We start from the raw sequence: 21,944 nt of genomic DNA on the forward strand, positions 1-21,944 counted from the left end.
ATCCAATTTAACCATCTGAGCAAAGTCATGGAGAGGACAGGGATAAAAGTCACTCATTTCATTCACGTGTCCCTTCCCAAAGCTGCTTGTTAATACATCTTAGAATGAAATGCTCCTGAGCAAAGGATCTGCCTGCCAGCCCCTGCTAACCAAACAGCCATGAACTCTGCTGGGATACCTGGGCAACCAGGGCTTTGCGGCTATCCCTCTTGACAGCCATGGCAAAGTCTAGCCATGTCCATGTGTTGTTGTGGTACTCCAGACAGGGCAGCACCAGTTTAAGATCACCCCAGTCCACACTGTTCTTCTCACCCTGCAAGAAAAAGAGGGGGAAGGGAAAGAAGAGAGGAAAAAAATACATCAGCTGCCATTTTTAGTCCAAGCCAGTACCTGAGTCTTAGCACCTTCCTAGATTTTCCCTTATCAAAGGCTGGTAATGGTACTGATTTCTGAGGGCCACAAAGGGAACAGCAGATTTATCACCCACAGACCAGTCTTCACAAGCTGAACCACCTCCCTATCTTTAATCTCTGATCTTATCTGGTACCCTCCCTATACTGTTCTAGAAAGTGCTGGGGAATAGCAGACCTTGTAGCTGACGCACAGTGGAACCTGTGGGATCTTAATGTAGATGAAGGAGTTGTTCATGGCAGCTCGCTCTTTCATCTTGTCAATATCATCCACAGGGTGCTAGGAAAGACAGGAAAAAAGACTGGGCTCCTGAAACCATCACAAGAAACTCAGGACCCCAAACATGTCCATCTCCTTTCACCCCTGGAGTAGACTGAAAGGAAATAGAAGAAACCCTCAGCCAGGCCAAACAAAGTACCCCAGGACTTTCCCATTTTGCTGTCGTCAGGGGCATGTCTGGTACCTCAGGTGCTTTGCGAAATGACCTTCTGACCCCAGAACTCCGATTCAAGCCCTGTGCCACACCCTTCCCAGGGCCCAGTGGTGCTGCATCATCTGTTGCAATCAGCTGCCGAGGCTTCACCACTGGTATTCCTATGAAAAAGCAAGTACAAGAGCATTTGTCCTCTTTCTGAGGCTTTGGCTATCTCTGGGGCTGCTACCCCAGTCTTCTGGAGCTCCACCATTAAAGTTCTCACCAGTAGTCACCAGTTTGGACTTATCTTCTTCATCACCAACCTCATCATCTTCCACACTTCGGCCAGGAAAGAAAAAGCCCATTATTCTATGGAAGAACTGGTGTGTCAGCTGGATGGTGAGAGGCACCACATTTACCTAAAGAGGAAAAAGGCTGAAGAAGCAATTAAGCTCAGACATCATCCCTCAGTTTACCTAACTAACCTTAAAATAACAATACATAGATAGCTTTTGACTGCCTTCTGTTCCTGGGTCCCCAAAGGACTGTTTACTAACCTCAAAGTGCTCCTTAACAGAAATACCCCCAACAGGGGGCCGGACTTTGCTGAAGAGGCGAAGTGCTAACTGTCGCCCAGACTGGCAGGAGCTCTGGGGCCGCAGGACTACCTGTAGAATAAAGAGTGATAAATCAGGGAGTTCCTGTTGTGGTTCAGCAGGTTAAGAACCCGACTAGGATCCATGAGGACGTGGATTCAATCCCTGGCCTCGCTCAGTGGGTAAAGGATCCATCTTTGCTGTGAGCTGTGGTGTAGGTCACAGATATGGCTCGGATCCTGCATTGCTGTGGCTGTGGTGTAGGCCAGCAGCTATAAGCTCCAATTCGACCCCTAGCCTGGCAACTCCGTTATGCCACAGGTGCAGCCCTTTAAAAAAGAAAGGGATAAATCAACCTGCAAATCCTCTGCAGACTGAGAAAAGAAGCAATGATCTTGCTAAGTTTGGACCATCTCAGATCACCACATTGTTTCCCAAAGTGGGTTTATGAGGAAGGGTCACCACAAATACTCAGTGTTAGGAAGCATATGAAAGGGCTAGGATTAGAGAAATAAAACTTGCCTTATAGACAGCATTGGGGAGGAGGTTATTCATAGTGAACCAGCCCAACTCCAGAAGATGTTCTGCTGTGTCATCAGACTTATTCACCTACAAAGACAGAGTCCCCCCATCCCCAATCCACTATAGTAAGCCTTTCTCAGGAGCTTGCAAGAGAATTGCTACACATCTCATCGGTTTTTCAGGTTCTACATATAACTTTGCTATCTCTTTCAATTTCATAATTAATGCACCCTCTAATCCAGTATTTCTCATGGAAACTAATGGCCAGGGCACTAAGTGCCAGTGGTACTTTCCTGTCACTGTGACATTCAAAAATGGTTCCAGCAAGTTCCCGTTGTGGCTCAGCAGTAACAAGCCCAACTAGTATCCATGAGGATGCGAGTGTGATCCCTGGCCTCACTCAGTGGTTCGGGAATCTGGCATTGCCATGAGCTATGGTGTAGGCCGTAGACACAGCTCAAATCCTGCATTGCTGTGGCTGTGGTGCAGGCCGGCAGCTGCAGCTCCAATTCAATCCCTGGCCTGGGAACTTCCATATGCCATAAGTATAGCCCTAAAAAGTGGGGGCAAAAAAAAAGTCTCAAATCATTTCCAGATGTTTCTGGGGGGTTTGAAAATAGTGAATAATGTCCTCTCCTCCATGCCATGGGTAATTGCAAGAAAGCTTATAGCATGGCAAGTTTTTGGCACTGCCATAGCTGTGGCGGAGGCTACAACTGAGGTACAGGTTCAGTCTCTGGCCCGGGGACTTCCACATGCCTCATGTGCAGCCAAAAAAAAAAAAAAAGAAAGTTGGAAAAAAATGTTAAATGTCATTTTAGAAGTAATGATTCTATTCTAAGGTGGACTTGGAAAAAAATAAAAATAAAAACAAATAAAATGGAGTTCCCGTCGTGACGCAGTGGAAATGAATCCAACTTGGAACCAGGAAGTTGCAGGTTCAATCCCCAGCCTCACTCAGTGGATTAAAGATCCGGCGTTGCCATGAGCTGTGGTGTGGGTTGCAGACGAGGCTCGGATCTGGCCTTGCTGTGGCTATGGGGTAGGCCAGCAGCTGTAGCTCCAATTAGACCCCTAACCTGGGGGCTTCCATATGCCACGAATGTGGCCCTAAAAAAGCAAAAAAAATTAAAAAATAAGCTGGACCTGGAAGATTACTTTACTCTGGGCCTCATTTCTAGGGATAATCTTATTCAATGAGGGGGGCATCTGATCAAATTCATCTATATCTGTATTATTTAATATTACAAACAAATGTGTATAAGGGGCACTCTGCTCATGTTTCTATCATTATTAATAGTCCTTAATATTATTGTTAATAATGACATAATAATCAATCCCTTTTATCTCTTTTTGTGAGTTAGACTCCTGAGAAAGGTCATGCCTCTCAACACAGCTACCTTTGTGCGACTGTATATAACCAATACCTTGCTGTAGAGGAAGCGCTGCAGCTCCAGTTCAGCAATTCCTAGCTGTCCATCTTCCTCTGTCAAACGCCATCTTGCCTGAGCAAAGTAGAACTCAGTGCGGCGGACCACACTCACATCTTCCTGCTGCTTTCGCAGCTCCATCTTGTTGGCCTGCTGTAACTGGAAATCCTTAAAACACCTATAAGTGGACAGGAGGGCCAAAGCTAATTAGTAAGGGCAACAGTATTTGGTTTTAGGGTTGGGGTGGTATGTCCTAGAATGATGCAGGAGGTAAACTCAGAAATAGATCTATTTTATTTTAATTTTATTTTTTGTCCTTTTGTCTTTTTAGGGCCATACCCGCAGCATAGGGAGGTTCCCAGGCTAGGGGTCTAATCGGAGCTACAGCAACGCCAGATCCGAGCCGCGTCTGCAACCCACACCACAGCTCATGGCGATGCCGGATCCTTAACCCACTGAGCGAGGCCAGGGATCGAACCCGCAACCTCATGGTTCCTGGTCGGATTCATTTCCAATGTGCTACGATGGGAACTCTGAGATAGACTTATTTTAGAACAGCTATTCCCTAAATATCTTCATTGGATTTATTGCTCCTCACACCGAGCCATGGGAGCACAAATCGCATCTTTCAGTTCTACAGCTTCTAAAAGTCATCTGTCCCTACTAATGACCCCTATGATTGTATCTGCAATTGTGTTCCTTACTGATCAACCAAGACATTTTAAGTTCAGCTGCACAGAATCAAGGCCACAAAAATGATCTTTCCAAACTACCTATTTTTATCCTTTCCCTGGAAGTACTCTAATGACAATTCTAAGAAAGGGCTCTCCTCTTCTCAACCTATTGACCAAGTCCAGCAAGGCTCACCAAGGAAGAGGTGCCTGAATCTACTACATCAGCCTTTGATGATATACGTAGACCTAAAGACTATCAGAACACAGGCACAAGAAATTGACTCCAACTGGGGCATTAGAAAATGGCACAGGAGTTCCCGTCGTGGCGCAGTGGTTAACGAATCTGACTAGGAACCATGAGGTTGCGGGTTCGGTCCCTGTGCTTGCTCGGTGGGTTAAGGATCTGGCGTTGCCGTGAGCTGTGGTGTAGGTTGCAGACGCGGCTTGGATCCTGCGTTGCTGTGGCTCTGGCGTAGGCCGGGGGCTGCAGCTCCAATTCGACCCCTAGCCTGGGAACCTCCATATGCCTCAGGAGCGGCCCAAAGAAATAGCAAAAAAGACAAAAAAAAAAAAAAAAAAAAAGAAAGAAAATGGCACAGAAAGAATGCTGTGGCACCTGATGAGGATATTCAGCTCTTCACTTTCTAGCTGCAGGTTGGCCTTCTCCTGGTTTAGCTGCAACTGAAGCTTTTGGTTCAGGTCAAGCAGGTTCTCGTTCTTGCTGTCATCCTGCAAAGACTAGGGAGCCAGAAATGGAGAAACTGAGAGATTTCCTTTGTCCTATGAGACCCCCTGTCCTCAGATTGGCTGGGTGACTACCTTCATGATAGAATACATCTGCTTTTCCAGCTGCCGGATCTGGGCCACATGCTGCCTCACAGCTTCCTGTAGATGTAATATGCTGCTGCGCTGCTCCTCAGGATTGCTAGAAATCTCAAGCTGGAACCTGACTCGCTGCTTCTTCTCACTATGCTCCTAAAGGAATGGAAAAGAAAATGAAGAAGACTTTTTAATAGTCCAGTCTTGTAGTAAAGGAAATAGAGAAAGGAATAAGAAATGATGATCTCTTCTGGAAAGCTCATCTTTATCTATCACCACTGGTGACAAGAGTAAGGGGCAGGCCAATGCAGAAGATTTGGCAATGTGGAATTCATAATAAGCCAGTCCCACAGGGTAGGGATAGAGGTGGAAGTAGGAAGAAGTAGTCTATTGTTTTTAGAGGTATTTAAGTAACTGAATAAAGAACTGATCAAGAAAAACAAGTAAACAACTCTACAGTTTGAGGGACACTCAGACCTTTTGTAGACAACTGAAATGTCAACTGCTGCTGCCTGAAAGGATATACCAACCACAAGGCTTTTTCAGTTTGAAGCATGGCTTTTCTTACTGGACCCCAAATAAAGCACAAAGTCTAGGTGTTCCTGTGAGGCTAATGGGTCCCGATAAGGGCCGATACTCACCTTCCGCTTGGGTTCTACATGGAGCAGCAGATTGTTGACAATGTCCAGGATCATGGCATACTGCGCCGGGTTGGTGGAGATTTCCAGCTCATGATGGATGAGGGTGAAGGTATCCACAGCCCCTAGGTAATTTTTAGCAACTAAATAAGAGACTCAGTTTCTCCCTAAATATCTACCCCATCTCCTAACCTGTATTTGGAACCACTTCTGTTAATTAACCCCCTGAAAGGGCTTGCTGCGAGATGCTCATGGGTAAAAATGACTGCTTATTTTAGAGTAAAAAAATACTCATTCATTCCAGTTCTCTCATAGCAGAATTTACAAAATGTAAAGCAAAGTGAAATGTTAATGCCCTATGCAGGCTGAAACTCTTTAATAACACTACTGACTCAAAATTACTAAGAAAATAACTACTTTCGGAGTTCCCGTCGTGGCACAGTGGTTAACAAATCCGACTAGGAACCATGAGGTTTCGGGTTCGATCCCTGGCCTTGCTCAGTGGGTTAAGGATCTGGTGTTGCCGTGAGCTGTGGCGTAGGTTGCAGACGCGGCTCGGATCCCATGTTGCTGTGGCTCTGGCGTAGGCCAGTGGCTACGGCTCCGATTAGACCCCTAGCCTGGGAATCTCCATATGCCATGGAAGCAGCCCAAGAAAAGGCAAAAAAACCAAAAAAAAGAAAGAAAGAAAATAACTATTTTCACAAGTTCCCTAGTCACTTTCTAAAAACCTTTCAAGCCCTGAATACCTTCCTGTTTCTTTAGGAGATCTTCCTTTTCCTGGTTCTCATGAACCTCAGGTGGCTTAATCTGTGTTGCCAGCTCGGGATCAATGTCATGGCTGTAACTGATATAGTACATTCGGCAGTTGCAACGGGAAATGATCCGCTGGACTTGCTGGGCTTGTTGTGCCTCAGCTGGCTGGTTCCAATCTAGGAAGAGGTAGGAAAGAAGAGATAAGAGAAAGACATTCTTAAAAAAAATATTGTGAGAGCCTCCCGCTAATGCGTGATGTCTAGGGAACTTCAGACACTTGCTTTTAACATAGCCTAACACAAAGTGGTCCTACTCCACACATATTAATCTTAAGAGTAGGTAAGGAAATGAGGCCCCTTCAGGACACACATCTGCCGCTCCTAACCACATGATGAGGACGAGGTTAGAACTGACCTGTGGTGGTAGTAACCATGCCTCCCACTGCCTGCCCGCTCTCCATCAGCTCCTGCACAGAGTCCAGACTACGCTGCCGGTGCTCCTCGATATTCTTTACCTGAAGACAGAGATACAGGCACCTTTAACTTCTAGAGGACCAGCAGCTTGTCCTGCCCAACTGGGTCACAGATTTCCATAATGCGAATATAACATTTACTATCTAGGAATTCCCGTCATGGCTCAGTCATGGCTCAGTGGTTAACGACTCCGACTAGGAACCGTGAGGTTGCAGGTTCGATCCCTGGCCTTGTTCAGTGGGTTAAGGATCCGGCGTTGCCGTGAGCTATGGTGTGTGTAGGTTGCAGACGCAGCTCGGATCCCACGTTGCTGTGGCTCTGGCTTAAGCCAGCGGCTACAGTTCCGATTAGACCCCTAGCCTGGGAACCTCCATATGCCTTGGGTGCAGCTGTAGATAAAGACAAAAAAAAAAAAAAAGAAAAAATTTACTATCTACACAGTCACTGCCTGGACTAACTTGAGGAAGTTCCCAGGGTAGAGGACATATGTCTTCTCTCCTGGCACAAACCACCCAAATTCTCCAAACCCAACTAAGTTACATGCACATTTTGCAGGCCTCAGGCCAGAAAAATACAGGTTATATTAAAACCATATCATGTCCCAATTGGTACAACAGTGTAAAGCAACTATAATTTTTAAAAATTAAATAAAAATAAAACTCATATCATATCCCACCTTACAGCTATCAGGAAGGCTACTGTCAAAAACAAAAAGAAGGAGTTCCCATTGTGGCTCAGCGATTAACAAACCCAACTAGGGACTTCCCATCATGGCTGAGTGGTTGGCAAATCTGATTAGGAACCATGAGGTTGCGGGTTTGATCCTTGGCCTCACTCAGTGGGTTAAGGATCCGGCGATGCCGTGAGCTGTGGCGTAGGTCGCAGACGTGGTTCAGACCCCCAGTTGCTGTGGCTCTAGCGTAGGCTGGCAGCAACAGCTCCAATTAGACCCCTAGCCTGGGAACCTCCATATGCCGTGGGTGCGGCCCTAAAAAGACAGAAGACAAACAAAAAAAAACAAACCCAACTAGCATCCACGAGGACTCAGGTTTGACTCCTGGCCTCACTCAGTGGGTTAAGGATCCAGAGTTGTCATGAGCTATGGTGTAGGTTGCAGACGTGGCTCGGATCTGGCATTGCTGTGGCTGTGGCATAGGCTAACAGCTATAGCTCCACTGTTGCTGTGGCTGTCGTGTAGGCCGGCAGCTACAGCTCCGATTTGACCTCTAGCCTGGGAACCTCAATATGGCGTGGGTGCAGCCCTAAAAAGACCAAAAAAAAAAAAGAAAGGAAAATAACAAGTGTTGACAAGGATGTACAGAACTGGAACCCTGCGTACTGTTGACGGGAATGTGAAATGGTACTATGGAAAATAGTAGGCAATTTCTCAAAACATTAACAAAAGAATCAGTATTATGATCCAGCAATTCCACTTCTGGATACATACCGAAAAGAATTAAAGGCAGGCTCTCGAAGAGAAGTTTGTACTCCAATATTCATAACAGTATTATTCACAACAGCTAAAATATGGAAGCAACCCAAGTGTCCATCAGTGGATGAATGGCTAAGCAAAATGTGGTATATACATACAGTGGAATTCAGGTTTAAAAGGAAGGAAATTCTAACACAGGCTACAACACAGATAAACCTTGAAGACATTATACTAAGTGAAATAAGCCACAAAAAAGACAAATATATCTGAGACATGTGTGTGTGTGTGTGTGTGTGTGTGTGTGTGTGTGTGTGTGTGTGTGGTCAAAATCAGAGAGACAGAAAATAGAATGGTGGCTGCCGGGAACTGGGGGAAGGGGAAAGTGGGGAGTTATCGTCTAATGGATGTATCTGCAGTTCTGCAAGATGAAAAGAGTTATGGAGAAGGATGATGGTGATAACTGTACAACATTATGAATGTACTTAATACCACTGAACTATATACCTAAAATGATAGAATGATAAATTTTATATTATGTATATTTAATCACAATTTTTTTAAATGGAAAAAAAATCAGATCATGTCTTGAGCAAAAAAATTCATCAGAACCAATGACCTCTGGGGTTCCCTTGTGCTGCAGTAGGTTAAGGATCCAGTGTTGGCAGCGGCTCAGGTCACTGCTATAGTATGGGTTCGATCCCTGGCCCAGGAGCTTCCACATGCCATGGGTGCCACCAAAAAAAAACCCCCCAAAAAATCCCCCAAAAAACAACTTCCCACCCACTTTTGTATTCAGGTTTGGTATTCTTTTTTTTTGGTCTTTTTGTCTTTTGTTGTTGTTGTTGCTATTTCTTGGGCCGCTCCCACGGCATATGGAGATTCCCTGGCTAGGGGTGGAATCGGAGCTGTAGCCACCAGCCTACGCCAGAGCCACCGCAACGCGGGATCCCAGCCGCGTCTGCAACCTACACCACAGCTCACGGCAACGCCAGATCGTTAACCCACTGAGCAAGGGCAGGGACCGAACCCGCAACCTCATGGTTCCTAGTCGGATTCGTTAACCACTGCGCCACGACGGGAACTCCAGGTTTGGTATTCTTGCTGTTTTCTGTCTTCAGATCACTCTAACAATGTTGCCATAGGGGATGGGAATTAAATTCATTTGACTCTGCCAAGCAGAAGTCAAAGTGAACAGAATGAGTAATATGAGAACAACATAAACAATCTGCTAAGTCACAAAAAATTCACATAGGAAGGCAAGATCAAAGTCCTTCCCATGTAAGCCAAGGACTTTCCACTTTAATGCTAATATCACAGCCTGAGGGAAAAAAGTTCACTTGCAAAAGAAGGCAAGCCTAGAAGCAGCAGAGGCCCAGAAAAAGCCAGATAGGGAGCTCCTGCATAGCTCATCCTGCCCACCTCTACATGAGCAGTTAACATCGTCTATGCCTGTCTCCTGAGACTGCTGGTATAGAGTACTACCTGCCTGAACAATATATCAGCATGGCCTTTGTTTCTTTGTTTGTTTCTTTCTTTTCTTTTCTTTTCTTTTTTGTCTTTTTTGCCATTTCTTGGATCGCTCCCACAGTATATGGAGGTTCCCAGGCTAGGGGTCTAATTGGAGCTGTAGCCACCAGCCTATGCCAGAGCCACAGCAACGGAGGATCCGAGCCATGTCTGTGACCTACACCACAGCTCATGGCAACGCTGGTGCCTTAACCCACTGAGCAAGGCCAGGGATTGAACCCGCAACCTCATGGTTCCTAGTCGGATTCGCTAACCACTGAGCCACAACAGGAACTCCAACATGGCCTTTCATATTACCAATAACCTGACCCTTACTTGCCTTGACATCTGGTTATAATTTATACTTTATATAATTTATACTTGGGGTTGCCTGGATTGAGCCTTAAGGTCCCTGGAGTAAGAAGCATCAGCCAGGGAGGAGGGATAAGCTTTATCCCCACTGAGTAGAATGAATAATGACATTATCACACTGGTCCTTATCAGATGTAGTTGGCTCCAATAACTCATTTGGATGTACCACGCCCAGCACAATGTAGACACTTAACACCTATGAAATTAGTAACCACGGGAGTTCCCGTCGTGGCGCAGTGGTTAACGAATCCGACTAGGAACCATGAGGTTGCGGGTTCGGTCCCTGCCCTCGCTCAGTGGGTTAACGATCCGGCGTTGCCGTGAGCTGTGGTGTAGGTTGCAGACGCGGCTCGGATCCCGAGTTGCTGTGGCTCTGGCGTAGGCCGGTGGCTCTGATTGGACCCCTAGCCAGGGAATCTCCATATGCCGTGGGAGCGGCCCAAGAAACAGCAAAAAGACAAAAAAAAAAAAAAAAAAAAAGAAATAAGTAACCATGATGCAGAATATTGGGCAGGTACATCTCATAACCATCCACTTTCCCAATAATTCTGATGATATTACATCCTAGAAATTATAGTGCAAATTCAGTTTTACCAAATGATGAAAATTTGTAGCATAGTCCCTGCCAACTGCTCACAGCCTCACTTAACAAAAACATTACCTTCACATATACTAAGACCTCCCCAGACAGACTTAAAGAAATGATAAGGAGTTCCCGTCGTGGCGCAGTGGTTAACGAATCCGACTAGGAACCATGAGGTTGCGGGTTCGGTCCCTGCCCTCGCTCAGTGGGTTAACAATCCGGCGTTGCCGTGAGCTGTGGTGTAGGTTGCAGACGCGGCTCGGATCCTGCGTTGCTGTGGCTCTGGTGTAGGCCGGTGGCTACAGCTCCGATTGGACCCCTAGCCTGGGAACCTCCATATGCCGCGGGAGCGGCCCAAGAAATAGCAAAAAAGACAAAAAAAAAAAAGAAAAAAAAAGAAATGATAAAACGAGAGTTCCCGTTGTGGCGCAGTGGTTAACAAATCCGACCAGGAACCATGAGGTTGCGGGTTCAGTCCCTGCCCTTGCTCAGTGGGTCAAGGTTCCAGCGTTGCCGTGAGCTGTGGTGTAGGTTGCAGATGCGGCTTGGATCCCGCGTTGCTGTGGCTCTGGCGTAGGCTGGCAGCTACAGTTCCGATTAGACCCCTAGCCTGGGAACCTCCATATGCCGCGGGAGCAGCCCAAGAAATGGCAAAAAAAGACAAAAAAAAAATGTTCCTAATTTTCCTGCTGGGAAAAAAGAATTTTACCTTGCAATGACATAGTATAGCATGAGATTAAAAAAAAAAAAAAAAAAAAAAAGGCACTGTGGGTTTTCACTCACAGGCCTTGAGCCCTCCTGCAGTTTTGCTAACCTGGTAGCAACAGGTTCTGTCTTGCAAGGATCTTGCAAGGTAGTTTGTTGAAAGGGTCCAACTATGGAAAACCAGGGATATATTGGGCCTTCCCAGCCCTGCTGACTAACCTCTAGCCAGAGCTGTCGGCCATCCTGCTCAGTGGGGCTGCTTTCAGTGGTGGCAAAGTATTGCATGCCATCCAACAGGCAAGTCCAGGATGTCTTTTGCTTCAACGTGTCACCATACCAGGCTGGATGGTGTTGGCACTGCAGCAGCTGGGCTTTGGCAGCTGACACAATGACACAGCCTTCTGTCTCTGCTCCACGAAGAACCATCTATGCCAGAGACAGAAACAAAGTCACAGCACCAGGGCCACCAAGAAGATGGGAAAGTTAGTGAAAGGATTTTACCAATGACTGCAACTGGGTCTAATTCTGGCTTACTGAGTGAACTCCACTGGTTTTTAATAATAGAAATGATCATCCATGATACCTGTTAGAAGGAATAACGTTTCGGAGTTCTATCCACCTATTCTTATTTAGAGGTGGGGGAAGGTAAACGCATATGATTATGATCTAGCTCAATGATGGGCAGGGGTGCTCTGGTAAAGAGAAGGTACCTGGCAGTTGACCAACTCAATAAGGCAGTTTCGGTTATATATGTCATCCGTTTGGCAGGCAGCAATGCCACACAACTGGTCACTCACACCTGACTCCTCTTCTGTGAACACGACAAACCTATCTGTCTCTTCAATCAGCTTCTGCAACATGTAGGTGCCTGGCAGAGAAATAGGAAGTGGGGGAAAAGTCAGAGTCAAAAGAGAACAAATCCAAGACCAAACGGATTTCCTTCGATCTCTCTAGAATGTATTCTCAACCTGCAACTCCAGCCCAGCCCACTCCACCCCTTGACCCCTGATATGGATTGTCATTTCATTTTCCTTCAATTTTAGTAAAAGTAAGATTCCCAAGAGAAACTCAGAAATGCTATGTAGTAGCATTTCTATATCACCTCTGAATTACTCTAGGATCTTTTTACCTGCCATTTTACTCCTATTTTTCATTTCACATAGTTTTAAATGCTATTTGTTTGCTGACCACCTTTCCACGTAAACCACTCCCTTGCCGTCAGTGCTACTGCTTTCTCTGATTATGCCTTTAGATCCTCTACCTTCTCCCAGGTTTTAGAGAGAAGTATTTCCTAAGGTTTATCCTTGGTCTGTTCCCTTTTCTTTCTTCTGTTTCCTTTTGCTGTTGTTGTTTGGTTGGTTGGTTTTGGCCACACCCACATCATGTGGAAGTTCCTGAGGCAGGGAATTGGGCCTGTACCACAGCTGCAGCAATGCCAGATCCTTAACCCACTATGCCACAAGGGAACTTCCTCCCTTTTCTTTCTTGCTCTTTCATCTAAAGAGTTTGTCAAACCAGTGTTATAGTTAAGAGCACTCTCCAGAATTAGACTAGTTGACCCTATTTCTGTCAGTTACTTGATTATAACCTTTAGCAGCCTGTTTGAACCTCTCTGTCTCAGTTTGCTTGTGTGTAAAATAACAGTAACTATATAATAAGGTTATTGAGATAATTTAATGGAATAATATATAAAGTATTTCGCAGGGGACCTGCCACACAGTGAGCAACTACTATTATCTCCTTGGCATTAATTCTTACCTCTATGCTGAAACTCCCTAGTCCTAAGCTTTTGGATCCTCATTTCCACCTAGATGTATTACTTGCACCACAAACTCAGCATGTCCAAATATGAACTCAACAACTCTATTCCCGCCTAAGACCTGCTTAGCCTCTGACTCTCCTATTTCTGACAGTACTGTTACCATCATGCTGCCTCCAGGCTCAAAGCCTCAATCACTATTGCTTTCTTCCTATTTTAACTCCTTCCAACCAGCTGCCAAACCTCTTATATAAACAATAGCAAAATCCCCGTTGTGGCGCAGCAGAAGCGAATCAGACTAGGAATCATGAGGTTGCGGGTTCGATCCCTGGCCTTGCTCAGTGGGTTAAGGATCCAGCGTTGCCGTGAGCTGTGGTGTAGGTCACAGATGCAGCTCAGATCTGGCGTTGCTGTAGCTGCGGTGTAGGCCGGCAGCTGTAGCTCCGATTTGACCCCTAGCCTGGGAACCTCCATATGCTGCAGGTGTGGCCCTACAAAGGAAAAACAACAAAAAAAAACAAACCCAATAATACTTCTGTCCATGCCCTCATCTCCATTCCCACTGCCTCTACCTAGTTCAAAGGACCTCCTTGCTGCTTGTTGAGATGCCATAATAGTTTCCTAATTTGTCTCCCTACCTTTCTTCCTCTCCAGTCCTGCTCCACACCATGGCCAGATTTATTTTCCTAAAAGTAAAATTCTAATGATGACATACCCCCTAATTCAAAAACCTTCCATAGTTCACCACTGTTTACTAAGGAACAAAAACTCCTTAGCCTTGTATGAAAGACCTTTGATGGTCTACCTGCAGCTTTCCTTTCCAGCACCTTCACCTTTAGCCAACCAAAACAGACTATTCACTGTCCTTTGTTTTTTGTTTTGTTCTTCTTTTTAGGGCCACACCTGTGGCATGTGGAAGTTTCCAGGTGCCATCCTATGCCACAGCCACAGCAAAATTAGCTGCATCTGCAACCTGTGCCACAGCTTGCAGCTATACCAGATTCCTAACCCACTGAGCGAGGCCAGGGATCAAACCTGCATCCTCATGGATATGACTCAGGTTCTTAACCTGCTGAGCCACAATGGGAACCCCGGTCCTTTGAACATATTGAGCTTGACCAACTCCATTCCTATTCCAGATATGGCCTTTGCCTTTAATGCCCTTTCTTCTCATTTCTACATGTTCAAACTATACTAAGCCCTCAAGGTCCAGCTCAAATGCTACTTCCTCAACAAACCCTTCCCTGTTCACAGTCCCCTCTTTCACTACAGTCAAGAACAACTCACATATTCTTTAACTGCTCTCCAGTGGAATTTATCAACTTTCATCCTGTTCTTAAATTCACCATGGAGAAAAAAAAAAAAAAGAAAGAAAGAAAGAAAAGGAATTCCCATCATGGCACAGCGGAAGTGAATCCAACTGGGAACCATGAGGTTGCAGGTTCGATCCCTGGCTTCGCTCAGTGGGTTAAGGATCTGGCGTTGTCTTGAGCTGTGGTGTAGGTTGCAGACACAGCTCGGATCTGGTATTGCTGTGGCTGTGGTGTAGGCCGGTAGCTACAGCTCGGATTAGACCCCTAGCCTGGGAACCTCCATATGCCAAGGGTGCAGCCCTAAAAAGAACAAAAAGACAAAAAAAAAAATAATAATTAAAAAAAAATAAATTCACCATGAACCTGCATTCCTCTGTACCTGTTATTCCTTCTCTCTAAAATGCCCTCTTTTCTTTGCTTATCAAACTCTTATTCATCTTTTTTTTTTTTTTTTTTTGTCTTTTTGTCTTTTGTTGTTGTTGTTGTTGTTGCTATTTCTTGGGCCGCTCCCGGGGCATATGGAGGTTCCCAGGCTAGGGGTTGAATCGGAGCTGTAGCCACCGGCCTACGCCAGAGCCACAGCAACGCGGGATCCGAGCCGCATCTGCAACCTACATCACAGCTCACGGCAATGCCGGATCGTTAACCCACTGAGCAAGGGCAGGGACCGAACCCGCGACCTCATGGTTCCTAGTCGGATTCGTTAACCACTGCGCCACGACGGGAACTCCTTATTCATCTTTTGAGACCCATCTCAATTATATCATCTCTGTGAAGCCTTTCTAGACTTCCCTATGCTGATTTAGATACTTTCTTCTTAAACATCTTTACAAAGTATTCTCATAATGAAATAATAATTTACATGACTCCATTCGTTTCTGAGCATCCCTACATCTTTACATTCCTAATGTCTAGGGTCATGTCTGATACATCACAAACCCTCAATAAAGCTAAAAAGTGAACCTACAAATGAATAAGTGATTAAATGAATGAATGAACTAATCATAGCTCATCCGGAGATGATAAAACTTGTGAGACAACTAGAATATCATATATTCTTTATCTCTCACTAAACCGAGAACAGTGCTCTGTGCCTATTAAGAACTAAGTAATTTTTTGTTGTAGCTGTTTTCGTGGGGTATTTTGTCTTTTTAGACATATGCACCTTCAGCACATGGAGGCTCCCAGGCTAGGAATCGAATAGGAGCTATAGCCGCTGGCCTACACCACAGCCAGAGCAACGCCAGATCGAAGCCACGTCTGCGACCTACAACACAGCTCACGGCAACACCAGATCCTTAACCCACTGAGCAAGGCCAGGGATACTAGTCATGCCGTCCTCATGGATACTAGTCAAGTTCTTTAACCACTGAGCTACGACGGGAATTCCCTCAATAAATTTGTTGGCTGAATAAATACATAAGAACAGAAAACAACTCTCTCATCCTTTGTTTCTTTCCTTTAGTCATCCTGTCCAGCCTTTTCACTCCTTCCTGATCCAGTTCTCCTAGGCATATGACTAGACCCTTCAATGCCCCCATATCATTGCTATGTAAATCTTAGGTGGCCTAAAACAGAAAAACAATAGTTTCATCTTGGAGTTCCCATTGTGGCACAGAAGAAACAAATCTGACTAGGAACCATGAGGTTGTAGGTTCGATCCCTGGCCTCGGTCAGTAGGTTAAGGATCCAGCATTGCTGCAGGCCACAGACGTGGCTCGGATCTGGCATTGCTATGGCTGTGGCGTAGGCCGGCAGCTATAGCTCCGATTCTATCCCTAGCCTGGGAACCTCCATATGCCGCGAGTGTGGCCCTAAAAAGACAAGAGACAAAAAAACCCAACAGTTTCATCTATACATATAGATGGAACCAGCCCTAATTTAGTCCTCTAACTCCTGTCCAAGGCCACATACATATTTAAACCTAACTCTATAGAGTCCCATCTCCCCCAGCTTACCTCCTGAAGACCCCTTATCAGGCTGTCCACTAAAGCTGGGAGTACTGACAGGAGGTGGGGCTGGGGCACTGGTCCCGGCATTCTGCTTTGGCTTTTTGGCTGGCATTTGGGGATCAATCTTTAAACCCTTCAGAGCCTCAGTAGAGAGATTACGTTTAAGTACAGCTGCCTTTTTATAACCATCATATAAACCAAAGGCAATGTCTCGATTGGTGGTTGTCCAGGAAGCCCGTAAATCTACCAAATGCAGTTGATGTGTGTGAAAGGCAGGATCCCCAACTCGAGTAGAGAGCTCCTGGGAAACAGAAAAAGGACATCAGGGTAACACAGAAATTCTCCACATTCTTCCTAGACCACAAATGCAGAGATAAAAAACAAACTTGTTTAATATTAAACCTATTCTGAGGGAGGTAAGATGACCCTGGAGAAAGAAACACTAAGTGGTCTTAGTGTGTGCATTAGATTATCTAACACTCTGACTACCCCCACTGCATTTTAAATGACTCGGAATGTCAACTTAAAATCCTCCCTTAACTGGGGGGAGAAAACACCAAATAAGGTGCCAGGAAAAAATGTTCACTCTATTTCATGAAGAACAAGAGACTCTGTTTAGAATGAGAGGGAAACAAGGAATTCTCAAAAAGAGGGATGGTAATACTAGTGAATACATGATAGAGTAATGATAGACGTGATTAGAATATAGTTAGGAACATTACCAGGAGCTTAGCCTGAAACGTACTGCTATGGACTCAGTTGTGTGTGTGCCCCCTGCCCACCACCAAATTCATATGGGAGGCCATGATCCCCAGCGGGGCGGTATTTGGAGATAGAACCTTTAAGGAGATAATTAGGTTTAGATGAGATGGTGAAGGTGGGGCCCTCATGAAGAGGATTAGTCGTCAGAAGAAGAGACACCAGAGAGCTTCCCTCCTTTCCTGCCAGGGGAGGACACAGTGAGAAGGCAGCCATCTGCAAGTCAGGAAGAGAGCCCTCACCAGAACCTGACCATGCTAGCCCCCTGATCTTGGACTTCTCAGCCTCCAGAACCATGAGAAATAAATTTCTGTTGTTTAAGCCAGTTTATGGTATTTTGTTATGGCAGCCTAAGCAGACTAAGACACCTGCTGATACAAAAAGGCAGTACAGAAAATGGGTCAGGCAGTACCTCCTCAGCTGTGCGATTGCTGTGCCGTTGGTAGGTGAGGGAGGAAAGGCTCAGTAGGTGGGTCTTTGTTACCAATGGATCAAGGCAGTGGTCAGCATTCTCTTCAGTGGGCGAGGCCATCAGGTAAACAGTGACCTGACTTAAGTCACTAACCATCTGGGTCACACTCCAGTCAGAGATGAGGCGCCGCATCACTGTGCCCGCTGAGAAAAGGAGGCATACAGAGCCCATGCAGAACAGTACAGAACAGTGTGGGACAGAGAGAGGAAGGGAAGGGAGCTGAGAAAGAGGACAAAGAATTGGCAAGGAGAAATGATGGGCGCCTCTGACCTTACCTTGAGGTATAAGCCGCTGAGTTCCCCGAGTGAAGACGTGGCCCTGACTGCACTCAATCTGAATGCCACGCTGCTGGGCAAATGAGGCCCAGTAATGCACCTGGCAACAAGAGGGCACAGCATTCAATGAAGGATGGTATCAGAGATGATTCAGAGCCCAGTTAAGAGAAAACAAGAAAACTAGAGAAAAGGAACAGAACCAAAGAGGTCAGAGCTGACCTGCAGCTGAGGGAAGAGTGCAGTATAGGAAAGCTGCTTGTAGTGCTGGCCAAGTTTCTTCTTGCTGGGTTTCAGGTTATTGAAGAGCTTTCCCCTACAGATAGGCCTTGTCACACTAGTCCAAGTTGCCCAGAAGTTCTGCATCCAGCGCAGAGTGCTACTATATAGCAGAATGCGGGGCTGGGATATTGCTACAAAGGAAAGGACAAACATCCTAGCTGTGGTTAAAACACAGAGATGAAGCTAAATCCTTCCCTGGCTCCAGGTTTTAGAGGTTTAAAAACCCAAATAGGGGAGTTCCCCTTGTGGCGTAGTGGTTAACGAATCCGACTAGGAACCATGAGGTTGCGGGTTCGGTCCCTGCCCTTGCTCAGTGGGTTAACGATCTGGCATTGCCGTGAGCTGTGGTGTAGGTTGGAGACGCGGCTCGGATCCCGAGTTGCTGTGGCTCTGGTGTAGGCCAGTGGCTACAGCTCCGATTGGACCCCTAGCCTGGGAACCTCCATATGCCGTGGGAGCTGCCCAAGAAATAGCAAAAAGACACACACACACAAAAAAAAAGTAAAAAAAACCCAAATAGCACTCAAGTATCATACTCAATATCCCCTACACGCTCTCCTTTCAAAGACCCAAGCTATTTTCACCAACCCTCTTCAAAAAAAGATCCTAACCCAAGCCTTCTCTTGCTTTTTCCCTATCCCCTCCCCATAGGGTCAAGCTTAAGTCCTCTGTGTCTAAGTTCATTCTCCCAAGCCCTCCCTCCACGTTGCCCCAGACCCCAGCCTCACTTCCACTATGCCGAGTCAGATCCATCTTGATGGAGAGATTGAGGTTCTCAGAACGAAAGGCCCGGTAGGAGTCATGGAGCTGACCCAAGGGAACCTCAGGCAGGAACTCGGGGGCCCGCAGAGTGACACCATGGTGATCGTGGGGGTTCCCGTGGCATAGCCACTGTAGGTCCAGTGTCATGCAGAGGTCAGGCAGGTGAAGGAAGCAGCAGTCGTCATACCTGGCTCACAACAGAGCCCTGGCCCTTAGTGCCCTTTGTCATTTGCAGACCCTCAGCTCTTCCCCACTCCCTCCACCCTGAGTCCCACACCCTGTTGAGGTCCCATCCATCACCCCACTCACTTAGAGGCTGTTCTCACGTTGACATCCAAGTCACCCTTGAACACAAACTGACCAGGTTTCCAATGGAAAGACAGGTGGTTCCACTCCCAGTGCATATTTTCAGTTGTGTTGTACGGATCCTATAATCACCCCAAGGACTTGGTGAGATGTGAATAAGAGGATCATTTTCACCTTCCAAATCAGTACCTTTCTCTTTTCCCCCAAGTGCTATACCAGCCCCAACCATACCATCCTAATAAGAAAACAGCTCCTCTGGACCCCTCACCTCAGTAGCCAGCTGGTGCAGGTTCGCCTGTTCAATGTCCATGTGCCAGTCCCCGTGGAATAGAAGACGGCTCTTGTCCCACCAGGGCAAGGGTGGGCTGGGGTCAGCTGAGGGCTTGGTCAAGAGGTCCACAGATTGGCCAATCAGTGTCCAAGCTGGATCCCAACATGGGCCCCATACCACTGTGTACTGGAAGATTTCCGCTGGGGCAGAGGAGCAAAGGGCACAGCTTGTTACACAACTTCATCCCTTTCTTCTGCTGTTACTCCAGAAAGGCCTCAGCTCATCTCCCAGCCTAACCATCACCACCATCTCAGCCAAATCTATCACCCTCCTCTACTTACAGTGGAAGTCGTGATAGAACTTGAGCGGAGGCATGTTTCTCTCTACTGCCACATCACCCCACGGGAGCCCCAGGTGCAGGATCTGACGCCGACGAGAGCAAGGCTGGCCACTCTGCTCGGTGCCCACAAGTCGACCCATCAGCCGCCAGTCACGGATCTCAAACAAGTACCGGGGATAGTCTCTTATCCGAACTGTTATTATAAGGAGGATATTCAGGAAACTGTCTCAGCACTCTCAGGCACTTTTTACTCCTGTCATGACTTTTACCCATTGATTTAACAAAGTCAGCTAAGAGAGTAAGAGCTGGCAGGTGGCAGCAAAGCTAGAAAAGGGCATGGAGACCCTGATGAGGCAGTGAGGAGAATAACACTGAGATCCAAGAGCCACACTAACCCCGAAGATGACTGTGTTAGTCACTGGTACCCTCATGTTTAGCTAAGTAATTTCAGGATGAAATTCGGGAACAAAGAAAGGGAAGAGGAGTCCACCCATCCCACTCCACCCATCCAAAAACAGCCCCAGCTCCCAATATAGCTGAGCTCCTCTGTAATCACTCAGAGAGCTCCATGGAGCATCAAGGGCAAACACTAAGCTCTGCAAATAAGAAAGTGCTACTCACCCAAAAAAGTCTTGACACTGCACTTCAGCATACGACACCACTGAATGACAAGATCCATTCCCTCAGCAGGAAAAGGGCTGCCTGGATCAAGTTCTCGAACCTGCTCTACCACACGCTCAGGCCCATGGAAGGAGGCATCTGCCAGAGCAACCAGCTCAAGCCCTGCCAGACTCCAAGTGAGCAGTGCCCGGCGCATGGGTGTGTTGCCGTAGAGACGACGAGAGCGCTGGATGTAGATTTCGATGTTTTTATGTTCCAAAGAAGCATAGAGCTCCTCGATCTTGCGAGCAGGCAATAACTCCCCATGCTGCTTCCGAAGAGCAGCCACTTTGGCATCCAGCAACTGAAGCCTCTTGGCACTCTCCTTACTTTCATCCTTCATCAGTTCATAGTTATCACGAAGTTTCACCTCAAAAATGTCATCCAGGAAAACCCAGGAGAAGTGCTGAACCTTCAAGAGTAGATCCGGTGGGAGTGGAGCAGGGCTTGGAGAAGCCTGAGCATGAGTTCCTCGATGCAGTCCCTTCAGCCATTTCTGAACTCCCACGGCCTCATCCAGAGTTCGAGAGAAATCATACTGATAAGGAAACTCCACTGAGACTGAACCCAGGGAGAGGAACCAAACACGGTTCCGGAGGGTCTGCAGCACAGGGAAGGGGTTCCTGTGGAGGATCATCTCCTCCAGCTCAGGTAGCAGCTGCACCTCCACCTCCTTGAAGTTGAAGATGCTATTGCCATCGAAGCCAGCAGCCAGCTCTGGGCAGTAGGCCTGCAGTGAACCTCCGTGCCGGCTCAGAGACACACTCTCTGCAGCCAGGGTAATGAACTTGTTCTCAGCCACAAAAGCTGTCAGCTTGGCTGTGCTCACCTCAAGTGTCAGGTTTAGTAGCCGCTTTGGGGGAGAGGATTCAGGGGGACAGCCTTCTGGCTCAGAGGCAGTGCCTGGAGTCTCTAATGCAAGGAGTGGAACAGTCTCAGGAAACAGTGTGGCTCTTAGTAGGTCTCGGCACTGCAGGGTGGCCAGGACATGCTGGTATAGGTACATGTGATCTGGGGGGCTCCAGAGTAAGGTCAGCCCTGCCCCACACTGAACCTTTAGACAGCAAGAGAAAAGGACCCATCAGTTACAATGTCCCAGAACAGGAGAGTTGCAGGAACTATTATATATGCATTGCTGGCTCAAGAACTATGTCCACTCAGAGGTCTTTGCTGAATAACTACATTAATTACTCTCTTGCTTTGCTCATGGATTTTAATTCTGCTATCTACCACAGTACATCCATTATATACACATGCACTCAATAAATCACTTGGCTTTATGTTTCTACTCATGAGTTATCTTTCCATAACAACCACACTCTGTATAATAATTTCTGCAACAATCAATCAGAAAATATTTCATGGGAGTTCCCACTGTGGCTCAGCAGGTTAAGAACCAAACTAGTATCCATGAGGAAGTGGGTTCGATCCCTGGCTTTGCTCAGTGGGCTAAGGATCCCATCT

General features: G+C 46.6%; 1 protein-coding gene and 1 long non-coding RNA gene across 3 annotated transcripts in view; one reads left to right on the forward strand and one right to left on the reverse strand.

Annotated features, from left to right (window-relative positions):
• Nucleotides 1-20,014, forward strand: part of LOC102158363 (uncharacterized) — a 32,354-nt gene extending 12,340 nt beyond the window's left edge. Inside the window, exon 3 of one of the 2 annotated variants that reach the window (XR_014821655.1) lies at nt 18,793-20,014. This is a non-coding gene — a long non-coding RNA (uncharacterized LOC102158363). The remainder of the gene's footprint in view (nt 1-18,792) is intronic. The other variant, XR_014821654.1, reaches the window with a different exon arrangement.
• Nucleotides 1-21,944, reverse strand: part of KIAA0100 — a 40,019-nt gene that overhangs the window by 7,188 nt on the left and 10,887 nt on the right. The window contains 23 exon segments of the mRNA XM_084985758.1: nt 179-313; nt 589-690; nt 875-1,005; nt 1,110-1,245; nt 1,384-1,494; nt 1,945-2,031; nt 3,372-3,552; nt 4,665-4,786; nt 4,868-5,023; nt 5,509-5,630; nt 6,255-6,437; nt 6,676-6,775; nt 11,552-11,758; nt 12,043-12,200; nt 16,363-16,657; nt 17,528-17,730; nt 17,863-17,962; nt 18,082-18,272; nt 18,870-19,090; nt 19,213-19,331; nt 19,478-19,680; nt 19,822-20,013; nt 20,442-21,534. Of these exon segments, the coding sequence (XP_084841884.1) occupies nt 179-313; nt 589-690; nt 875-1,005; nt 1,110-1,245; nt 1,384-1,494; nt 1,945-2,031; nt 3,372-3,552; nt 4,665-4,786; nt 4,868-5,023; nt 5,509-5,630; nt 6,255-6,437; nt 6,676-6,775; nt 11,552-11,758; nt 12,043-12,200; nt 16,363-16,657; nt 17,528-17,730; nt 17,863-17,962; nt 18,082-18,272; nt 18,870-19,090; nt 19,213-19,331; nt 19,478-19,680; nt 19,822-20,013; nt 20,442-21,534 (4,548 nt within the window).

This window comes from Sus scrofa, chromosome 12 (assembly GCF_054392235.1).
Source record: "Sus scrofa isolate SSC_HxYL_T2T_F1_AM1 chromosome 12, Sscrofa_HxYL_maternal_Yorkshire_Landrace_v2.0, whole genome shotgun sequence".
Classification (NCBI taxonomy): domain Eukaryota; kingdom Metazoa; phylum Chordata; class Mammalia; order Artiodactyla; family Suidae; genus Sus; species Sus scrofa.